Raw genomic sequence first — 11456 nt, 5'->3', positions numbered from 1 at the left:
ATAATTTATTTCCCTGACATAAAATGGGAAATATTAAAAATAACTTGCAGTATTATAAATTAAATCCCAAATAGTCCTAAAAGTTATATCACAAGTTCAAAACTATAGAGCATTCCAAATGATTTCCAGTGATGTTCCGAATGAGGTCAAAATATATTGCTCAGATGTGCTAATAGCCGTGACTAGTATTGATATGTTGACGTCTTAATCTATCACAGTGATATAATACCGACTGTCTTTAAGTGATTGCAAAGTAATTCCCAGATAGTGAATTTATCCATAAGTCTATGAGCACTTTGTAATTCCAATAGTTGAAATGAATATATTATCATATAATAATTGGTCCGGACAATATGACTGACTGTACATCAAATTTATTTTCTCAATAGTTTTTACTACCTTGCATAAACAGTAAGATATAATAATAGAGTCAGGATAAGAGTCATAAGGTATTCCATGATTATACTATCATGTAAACAAGGTCAGGTTCTTTTGTTACCAATCATTCAGAAATTAGGTAAAGCTGAATTGTCGAGGTGAACAAGACCGCACAAACCTATTTACCTTAATTATAAGGACAACCCGCTATCACTAAGCTATGTAATGTTTACAAAAATGACCTTTCCTTCCTACAATAACGAAACACATTATACTAACAAATAAAATGTTTATTTTTGTATATTTTGTGCTAGAATTTTTTCAACCGGTTCCCAGGCTACATTAATAAACACTAACGTTAATCGATACAGGAATACTATGCATCAGTTTCCATCAGTTCTTGAGGAAAGACCTTTAAACTCCCATTTACTAACCCAAGAGCTCTTAGGACCCTCTCTATTGGTGTCACCACACACCTGTAATCTGAGAGACATCCTATTGCCAAACCAACGCATGTAAGATGGTTTTCTCCGTCTACCATGAAAACTCCTGCGCCGGAGTCTCCTAGCTCAAAGAAAACCTCTCTAACGGGATCAAATTGTATCAAATCTTTCATAATCACGGATTTGCCAGGATCGCTTGTCAAAGACGGCAGAGTAAGTTGTGCATCTTCTCTCATCAAAGATTTCGAGGCTTTGTCTGACTCGTGCATCTTCACCCAACATATTGTAGTTGCTAGGGTGCCCTTTCTGAGACCGGTTGAAGCACCACACTTTATTATTCTTGTACCACAGTCAGCAAACGTAAGATGGGCTTTGAAGGATCCATCCTCATAAACAGGAAGGTCAGTGCCAAAACCTGCAAAATAGTTGCGTGATTTAATATGTGAGAATTCATAAATTCATTTTACATTAATATAATACTAACAAAAGTTTTCGTTGGAATTTGCAAATAAACGTATTTGCATGGAACATTCAAATTGTAGATTATAATGCATGTAAATACAATGGCGAGTTTTGATATTATTTAAATTGACTCAGCAACATTTGAAATTGTCTGAAAACTCAGCAAATATTACCTGCATCAGAGAGTTGTGATTGATCTATCCAAGCAAATGTTTCCTTGTAGGGAGTTCTGTTAGTTATTTTAATAAGGGCAGCATCAACAGCTCCAAATTTTTCCTTCGACACAGGATCCTCCCAGTCTCCACTGAACGTTATATCTTTGATGAACCCACACACTCTATCTATCTCATTGTCTTTGTTAGACATATAGTCTATATTTGATGGTTGCACTACTTCATGATTTTTAAGCTGTGAGACATCAGTTTGGGTAGATAAATCGCCAAGAACATGAGCGCAAGTTAGAAAGCCAATGCTGTCATCGTCGATACGTACAAAAGGCCCAAGTGTTCCCTTCAGAGGACAATTAGCTCGGCCAATACTACAACCCATTCTGAGAACCTCGCTTACTGCGTCTCCTTTTCGAGGTAAACTTCGTTGTGGATCTGACTTGAAAGCATAGAAAAAGAAATAACCCTCTCGGATATCCACGTCAATTTTTTGGTCACCTACGTCAAGGGAACGAGGGAATTGGCTCTCTCCGAATGGAATTATGCCTTTCACTCTACAGTACAAAACGATGCATATTTTCGGAGATAATTTGCGTCCATGGTCGGATGCAATTATAGCACTTGAACTTATTGCCTCTAAATTGCTGTGTTTGGAGAAGAGTTCATCACCATGTTTCTTGATTGCATTATTGATGAGAGTTGTATCTTCTTCAGAGAGTTTTGCTCTCCTGTTTTCAGGAGATGTCTGAGCGATCACGGATTCCCTATCAATTCTGTCGAACTCTCTGTACTTCACGTCAAATCCGAGAAAACTTGGAAATTTTGGGACCAAAGATCCTGAATGAAGGCATACCAATACCATTTTACCAGAGGTTCTTTCGGTACCAGCCCAAGTTGAGATGATGCTTTGTCCGTATTCGTCTGACAGCTTTTTTGATACTGTGTTAAGCAAAATTCTTTGTTTCTCCTTATTCAACCGCAGATCTGAACTAAATAGCTCTTTTGCAAAATCTGTCATTGGTTCTGCTGCTCGTATATTCTTTTGCATGTCTGATATTCTTTGTTCTGTAATATCATTTGACAGGTCCATTTCTTTCTGAGTGAAGTCTTTTCCAATATTATGATATGGAAGAAAATAAAAATTCGATTACGTTTGTGAGCGAAAAGTACAGTGTTCACATAGAAATGTATCAAGTCTTCGACTTACGCATGCGTGGTAAATTTTATGGCAGAAACTTACAAAACGTTTGATAAATAAATGATTAATATTGTGATGCAATTTAATTAAATTATACATTGTAAACAAGCTGTAGCTTTTCAGTCTTGGGTATTGCATTATCGCAAGCAATCATAATTGCTTTCTCTGAAAATGAACCAGCCTTACGTTACGATGCTTGAAAAGATACGATAGTATTTTTACGACAATGCTGTTACCTTGCTAAAGGACGCTTCTAAAAATATAAGCATTCCAAATAATTATGCCATGCTAGAAAACATGAATAAAGCCAATCCTTATTTTGTTTCTTTCTCCCTTACTTGCTTTTATTCAACATTATAAACATTCAAATTGTTTCGGTCTTATAATTTCATTTTATTATATAATATTACTATTATTAAACGTTACTCCGCTGAATGGTTTCTCGATGCGAAACTCTTTCTCTGATATTTAATAATAATGCTTCTACTTGCATTTTCTAGTTTCGAAGAAACGTTTCAGCTCTCGTTTGTTCGTAGAAAGTGCCCCTGCCCCCGCGAAGTCTGCGAAAGTAAAGAGTACTCAATAAAAAAGTAGGTTTTACAGAACATGAGTAAAACAGAGGTATGATATTTGCTCACATCCAAGATTTTAGCATTTGGGAAGAAAGACTGTTCCTATTGATCATCAGCAAAAGCTACAAAAGGCCCACCTGGACATGGAGCTCCTAGCTCTCTCTCTGAAAACGCATCCTCACTGGGGTGACTTGATTGTTTCGCAGTTATTGGCCATGTTTGTTTTGGACATGTTTGTCCTTGCTTTATTTCTGTTAGATTCTGTAGTTTTTCTAGGATGTGCTGAAGTTGTCCATTCCGCATGGCCTCATTAAATTTTTGTTTGAAATCAGGGGGAATCTTTCTGAATTGAAAGACTATTGACCCAATCTTGACATTCTCCACTTCAACTCCCAATAGATTCTCTATGTCTGTCATGACGTCTTGGCCTATTATATCGCAGGTCCGCCTCCATACAATTGTCTTTATTCGCTTCTGAAGATGTGCCAGAAGAATCTTTTTGGTTTTTAAACTGAATGGTCATTTCAATTGTGTCCTGTTCACCTAAACAGGAGGAAGGAGAACAACATTACTTTATTATAAACCATTTTTAAGGAGAATATGAAAATCTTTTAGCCTGTGAGTCAGCTTGGAAATTAAATCATATATTTTTCTGAAATAATAACGCGGGAGAAAATGTATATACCAATCTAATATGTAAGCATATTGGCCGTAATATGCAGAACGCATCACAATGTTTTCTTTTGCTCCTCATTTCTTCTTTTATTTCAGACTATAAATGCCAGAATCAAGTTAAAAGTTAAAATGAATCTGTTTTATCTGGACTGACTTTTGGAATTCTGTCATGCATATAGAGCGAAATTGGTTGTAATGGCATAATTGACGCCTCTCCATGTATGGCTGCTAAACGCCATTACGCGTATTCCATCCCACGTTTTGTCACATACGATTTTCAGAAACAGTGCGACATTTAATTTCATGATTTATAGATAAATCGGACTAGGAGTCCCATATTTCATCAACACTTGTCCCTAGAAGTTTATCTTTAACTCTATCAGGACAATGAATTTTAAGATTGGAATATTTTTAAATCATATTAATTTATGTTGGTAGCATTATCAGACATATGGAATGTATTCAGTTTCCAGACTTAACATTGGCAACTGTACAGTTTTTTGATATACATATAAGTTCTTTGTCTCCACGTAGCTGAGGCAAAACTGAGAATTTTAAACAACATATATGAATATATATGTAGTGAGAACAACTTTAAACAGTGTTGCAAAAGACAAACATAAAATAAAATCAATCCTCTAGAATTAATATTTGTATTCGTATAACATATATTGCAGCAAAGAGATGCACATATATTAGTCGTGTATAAAGCTAACGATGATTCTTAATATCTGTGTCTCAGATTTTGTTTACACAGTATATCATTAGAGAGTTAAATAGTGTTTCGTCTGCATGTTAAGGAACACCTGTTTAAATAAACTAAAAATAATGTCATTGATTATAATCTTCGATGAATCTCCTTTACCTCTTGAAAATGTTATGGCAGCCATATCATTTTCTGTGCTCATGTTGGAAATATCTAGTAGAGTTGAATTGTCAGAAATATAACCTAATGGGTTCCCTTCCACGGCCGATACTCTTTTCCACAACAAATTCTTGTGTTGTGATACAAATGATGTTTTTGATCCACCACTTTCTATTTGTCGATCGGTGCTATATGCAGATCCTTGCGTCGGCTTATTCAATTGCATCTCTTCAGTATTATCCGTTCCGCTTATGTTCTGATCTTCATCCATACTGGCGTATCTTTTTTTTTGGTGAAGGCTGTGTAACATACAAATATAAGCTTATATGTCAGTAATTAGTATTTCTTGATTTTGTGCAATGATTTTATTTAATTACATTTTTAACCAGAAGACTTCAGCTACTATTATCTCACGATTACACTTAATTATCCCGGTTCACATTTCTAAAACAATTGTACACAGTTACAGTCAATCTTCAATCATAGTACAAGGCCCGATGTCTTATCTTTAAAGGTTTACAAGGCATTGTGCAGAATGATATAACTGATATTTTTTTGATAATTGTTCCCGAAAATGTGTATTAAGGGAACTAGTTCACATGTACTGAGATTTATTGCATGAATTGTTTCAAAATGCATAACATTCAAGGGAAATTGTATCATTCATTTTGAAACTAAATTATATTAAGTAGTCATGGGCGAATCATATCGAATCGACTGTTTTGTACGGATATCCAAGCTGGATGGAGCATCTCGATTTCGGTGAAAGTTTGTCTTGTCATGGAGTGAAATCGTGAAGAGCGCTTCTTGTATAAAATATTAAATAGTTATCCTGGAAAACAAATATTATACTAAATGATTCTAGGTGACTGTAAAACAATAACATGAAATAAGTTTGACTTGACCATATAGCTGTTTTCCTAATGTCAGATCTTCATAGTTTAATAAAAATGTATTATGGAAACTAGATATAATCAATTATAAACCTATATTTGAGATGCATATTGTTTCGAACATTAAATCATCATTGTTAACTTTCGCACCATCCAAAAGTTGTCTGAAATTTACGGGAAAATAAGTAATTGTAATCCGCGAAACATTGCAAAATTTGCACTTGCGTGCTTGTGCTTTTCTTTACATCAATTATGCATACTCAGTTAACACCATTAATATGATACAAAGTGTATATGAAGGTTGCAGGAACACAATGTGTTCCACGAATAGAATGAATAGCAATACTACTAATTACGTTATAATTTCAGAATGTTAAATCTCAACATATGCTTATTTGTTGTTGTCACTAGCACAAAATCCATGGTACAAGACTACACGCTTATTTTCTTTATTTCGAAAAAAGTGTATCCATGATTTCCCACTAGGACTTTCAGACACTTACGTTCAAGATGTAATATTGAATTAAGAAAAGTGAGAGTCGCTTCCAGAAAAATAAGCCTCGAGTTATAAAAATCGAGAATGAGTACCAAAAAAGGAGATTATCGAGTAGGCATTGCATTAAAAATGACATGAAATAAAACCATACGAATACTACAGTGTACATGCCTAAGAGACTAGATATAGCGCACACACTTATCTGCTGTTTTTAATTAGTAGCTAATTATGTTGATGTGCCATAGAACACCAAACGAAACCATTTCCATTACAATTGTTTAATTAAAAAGTAAATACGTAAATTTAAAGAGTTGATATGTCAATTCCTTGCAAAGTAAGCAGATGTCATTAGAGAATCACAAAAATCATTTCTATGCAAAGCACCATTATGTTGCCTTCATTAAAATAAAACTTCCTAGGCTTTGAACTTCCATATTACCCCCTCCGCCTCCTCAACCCTGCTGAACCTAAATGTTCTTCTCATCACCCATTTGTTGGCATATTTAATTTTAGAATCCATCCCAAATGGGCCTAGGAATACCTTGAACTTGTAAATTGCCGCAATATTTTACCTCGATAAGCAAGAGAGAATACATACCAAGCTGTAAATAATTGTCCAATTGCCAATTTTATTTTATAACATCAAACTGATTTAAAAATTCCATCTCACTATCTTTCTAAAATGATTACAGAAGGATTAAGGCCTCTAAATCAGTCTATAATTTAAGTATTTGTTTTCATGATTTAGCAGCGTGTTACATTCTATGCGGATTTTAATTCTTTAGAAGACGCCAAACTATGTACAAATAAAATAACTACTCAGATACAGAAATAATATTGAATATATTGAGGATATTTGTAAGAAAAGCTTATTATAGGGAAGGTTATACGTAGCACATTTTAGGATCGAGTTCCTCGCAAAACAAACAAACTGATTGCTGAACTTGTAAATTTCAAATATATCCTTTTTGAAGACACTTTTGTGCGGTACAGCTAAACACAAACCACTCGAAGTACACCAGTTATATTTAGTAGACATGCTGTTATGCATTTATACAAGGTACAACATGGTTTGATAGGCACAAAAAACCCACTTTTTAAAACGTATATTTATCTCGGAACCTCAGAACTAACATTTGTGTGGAATGAGGATATACATAGCATATGAGGTTAATTGTATGATGTTTAATTACAGACTTGGACATATTTCACAGTAGATGGAAAAATATTTTTACGAGAAGAAAGTAGCTATCATTCTTCACCATTTCGATAGTTTTCAACCGTTTTCAGATAATATATCATGACGTAAAGTAGCAACTTGAAAGAAACATTCCGGCAAGTTCACCAAATTATGTTAGCAAAACATAAAAGAGAACAATAACTACGTAACATCGCTTCGGCACCGTTATCGTAGCACCGTGTGCTTAACTGTCAAAAGAAAGGAAACTAATGATGCAAGATAATAATAGGACGATCGGTTTAGGGATGTTCAGCACTGTTGCTTTTACTTTCAGCTCTTCGTGATGCGAATATATATATATATATATATATATATATATATATATATATATATATATATATATATATATATATATATATATATATATTACAGCTTATTTTAATTGTTTTATTCTTGGGGACGCACGCAGACCAGAACATATAAAACTGCATATGTGTTAGATGGTAACGGAGAGTATTTTCTGTCAAAAATGAAAGGTGTTTTCGGCTGTGACGCTTGTGTTTGAGGACCTCAAATGTGAAAACATGTGTGATTTGATTTAGTAGACGGCTATTTCATAACAAAATTAAGAGTTAATTTTACACTGTTTTATTGTATCATGCGTACATTATAGCAATGCATGAGCAAGATTTGTATTGTTCTGAATATTCTCAGAGTTACTTATGGAGTAGTTACTTTATAATATACACAACATTTATAATTCCTTAGGTTTAGTGAAACAGAACTTTGACACTTATCTGTTATTTCAGAGTGTTTAATTATTTCAGTTATTGTCAAGCACGGACTCAACGTAGGAAAGCATATGTCGTAGCTTAATTTTGTTTATTTCATTAATCTTTCTGAAATCCACATCCTTACATTAAGAACTGTGCTATACATCCCTTTGAGTGTATATGTGTAAGTAACATAAGATGGTAATTTTTTTTGTTTTTTTAAACATTCATATTGTTCTGCTAGTTATATCATTTTAGTTGTATATGTTATGTCTTTACATATGTGTATAGTTTCTTGCACAGATCAAATTTGCTTTAAGTAATTTACTTTAGTGTTGTGGTTATGGATACAATGTATATAAAATAACTTCTGACATTTTCTGCACTTTGTTTAGAGTTAGACTTTTCAGCCAGATATATTTCGGCATTAATTTGAAAGCATACGTGGTCGCAAGTTTAGTTTTAATAATTAATGTTTATGATTTGCTTTAAATTGTGACCCAAATAGTGATCTATACTGAAAAGTTCAGACATCCACACATGGGAAATAAAAACAACATACTTCAAAAAGATCTTTTTTAATCTACGCTTTGTAGCTGTACAGTTGACATACATAACGCTAAACTGTATTAAATCTAGCTAGCGAGACAATAATAGGAAGAATAATTGTTTTGTTTACTTAATGAGATATGCGAGTTAGAGTGGATTCTATGTGGAACACAACAAAATATAAAAAAAATAGTTGTGTTTTGTTTTGATATATAACATTGGTATTCCAACGTCACAGTAGTTATAGTTTTGTGTATTTCAACTTATACAAAATTGATGACATACAAATATATATATATATATATATATATATATATATATATATATATATATATATATATATATATATATATATATATATATACATATGTAGATAGATACATAGATAGATAGAAATACAGATATGTATGTGAAGAGACAGGGAAATGCTCGAAAAATACGTCCTGCATTCAGATACATCCTATTCCTTCTATGCCATTATTCACAGGTTCAGGATTAAAATTTTACAAAGGAAGCATAGCAAATAATAATAATAATAATAATAATAATAATAATAATAATAATAATAATAAAAATATAATAATAATAATAATAATAATAATAATAATAATAATAATACAGTGTAGCCTGATTATAACTTGTTAGATATATACAACTTTGGGATATGGTTATGTACTATTGCAAGTTTTCTGGCTAAGATAAATATATTTCTTTTGTATCACCTGGCCTTAAAGCCAGAATAATCATGCAGCATTGCCAAACCAGACTTGAAATGTAGAGAATATGAAGGAAGAACCTTTCATATGAATGGCTGCGCATGTTCCATCTCTACACATGGATACAATAGTTCCCATTCATGTTCGAAAAGAGTTGGTAAATGGGTTCAGTGATGTGCAGAGGCTGTTCATATTACTTATTACATTATATTCAGAACAATTTTTCATTATCATATTTCTTCAAAATAAGCCTGTATAGTGGCAAGCTTAACTGTTATTTAAACCAGGCGAGCAGTATCAGAATATCTTAGACCTCATTAAAAAATATATCGTTGACGTGGGCAACAAAACATATTATCTAGAATTATACCATATACATCATGTGTATCTCTGTAGATTATGTATCAGGTAACAGTGCATTGCTACACAATAAGTGATCGTATATTACTGCATAACTCTGAAGAGCATAATGCACACGTGTACAACGTCTTCTCTATGGAACAGTTTTTGAGTTACTTAACAAATAAGACAACTTCATATAATTAGGTTAAACCACCTGCAGGCAAGGGAGAATTATAATTTTAGATTAAACTATCGAAGATCAAAGTGTTTGCGAATTTCTCAGTGTATGGGTGTGGGGGGAGGTGTGGGTGTGTACAGCTTGTGGCTGACTTGTTAGTACCAAGATCAAGCAGTCATACGTTTGTACAGGAAAGAAACGCTACAATCATTTTTGTCGACTTCTCAGGACATCAGACAGTATATTTCATAACAAAGAACATATTTACACGCGTGACCATAAATACAACCAAAGTCATATATACAAAAATATTAATCTGCAGTTTAAAGATCACATGTATTATTTTGCTATGCCTTTGAGTAGATTGTCCAAAAAGTTCAGACTGATAGAAATAGCTAAAGGCTATTTTCAATAATTGTTTAATAAAGAAGCAAATCAACTAAATAGTGACTCAAAAACTCTGAAATAACCAATGATATTCCTTCCTATGTGTCCATATTAATTAGAGAATATACTGAAATAAAATATTTTATTCAGATTTTATGATAGCTAACGAGTCAAAATCAATTTTCCATGGTAAATAGTGAAATTGTGTTATTTAGATATTAAAAGACGCTTTAATTTTTTTCCAGTCATATTGCTGAAATTTCTGCATTGTGGCCGTGTATGGTGATATCTAGCACTGGGGCAGACATGTACCATCATGTACCACCCAGTCACATTATCCTGACACCAGGCCGACCAGTCCTAACATGAACCTCTTAATGATAAACCCCAAGCGAGGCAGTTGCTAGAACATTTTTATAAGTCTTTGGTATCACTCGGTCGCTTGAACCACTTAGCCACCAGAGCGGTAAATGGTAAATAATGCTAATAATGGTGTTTATTGCGATTGTCATTTGTGAATATAAATTTTATTTATATATGGTCATCGTTGCATTCCCCCGATAAAATATTTAAGGAAATTAGTTAATTTTGTTTTACGTATATTGCATATATTAACAGACTAAACCGTCACTCGTTCGTTCTTGTGTTTTTTTTCAGTTCTCAGTATAACGCACTTTGAATATATAAAACATATTCCTACAGCACCATCTGCGACAATTATCAAATGATATATGAGTTGCAGATTTCCAAGGCAATATCAGGATTAATTTCTCTCTTAAATAGATCTTTCGACTTTTTCAACTTTTCTGCATGGCTTTTTAATTCATTTTGAACGTTGTCTGGCTATCTTCGAGGTCCAGGCATTTTCTGTTCTTAGCGAAATGGCGTTCTCAATTTAACTTTCACTTTCTTCCATTTGTATTACATAGGAATGACAATTAACCTAAAGTGTTTTTCAAGTGATTTCACGTTACCTTCAATTTATGTTCAGGCCATCTTCATCGAAACATTGACAAAATTTAAAACCAGTGAATAAAAATTAGTTTGTAATTAAAATAGCCCTTTTTGAACCATATGATTTCATCTAATTATATTCGTTTGTTTAAAGATCTTGTCTGATAAAATGTTATGATCCATGCTGCAAGATAATAGAAAGGGTTAATTGCATTGCACAAATGTATT

At 33.1% G+C, this 11456-nt stretch overlaps 1 protein-coding gene across 1 annotated transcript; it reads right to left on the bottom strand.

The window, feature by feature from the left end:
• Positions 1-389: 389 nt before the first annotated feature.
• Positions 390-5035, bottom strand: LOC149802287 (uncharacterized). The gene is made up of 4 exons (XM_089954421.1): positions 4761-5035; positions 3358-3763; positions 1457-2557; positions 390-1236 (listed from the first exon to the last, which is right to left on the bottom strand). Exons 2-4 carry the CDS (start codon positions 3635-3637, stop codon positions 755-757), a joined length of 1863 nt encoding a protein of 620 aa, XP_089810547.1. The 5' UTR covers positions 3638-3763; positions 4761-5035; the 3' UTR covers positions 390-754.
• Positions 5036-11456: the final 6421 nt, after the last annotated feature.

This window comes from Sinohyriopsis cumingii, chromosome 4, assembly GCF_028554795.1.
Source record: "Sinohyriopsis cumingii isolate HCF-2022 chromosome 4, ASM2855479v2, whole genome shotgun sequence".
NCBI classification, from domain to species: Eukaryota; Metazoa; Mollusca; class Bivalvia; order Unionida; family Unionidae; genus Sinohyriopsis; species Sinohyriopsis cumingii.
Note: the sequence above shows the minus strand (reverse complement) of the source record. Positions and strands in the feature narration are given on the sequence as shown.

What these genes read in the sequence shown, in the direction of transcription:
- LOC149802287 (XM_089954421.1), bottom strand. Translation starts at nt 3,637, where the DNA reads ATGACAGACATAGAGAATCTATTGGGAGTTGAAGTGGAGAATGTCAAG. An exon ending in GCTAGGAGCTCCATGTCCAG is followed by an intron (nt 2,558 to 3,357) that starts GTGGGCCTTTTG and finishes ATATTGGAAAAG; the next exon opens with ACTTCACTCAGAAAGAAATG. An exon ending in ATCACAACTCTCTGATGCAG is followed by an intron (nt 1,237 to 1,456) that starts GTAATATTTGCT and finishes ACTATTTTGCAG; the next exon opens with GTTTTGGCACTGACCTTCCT.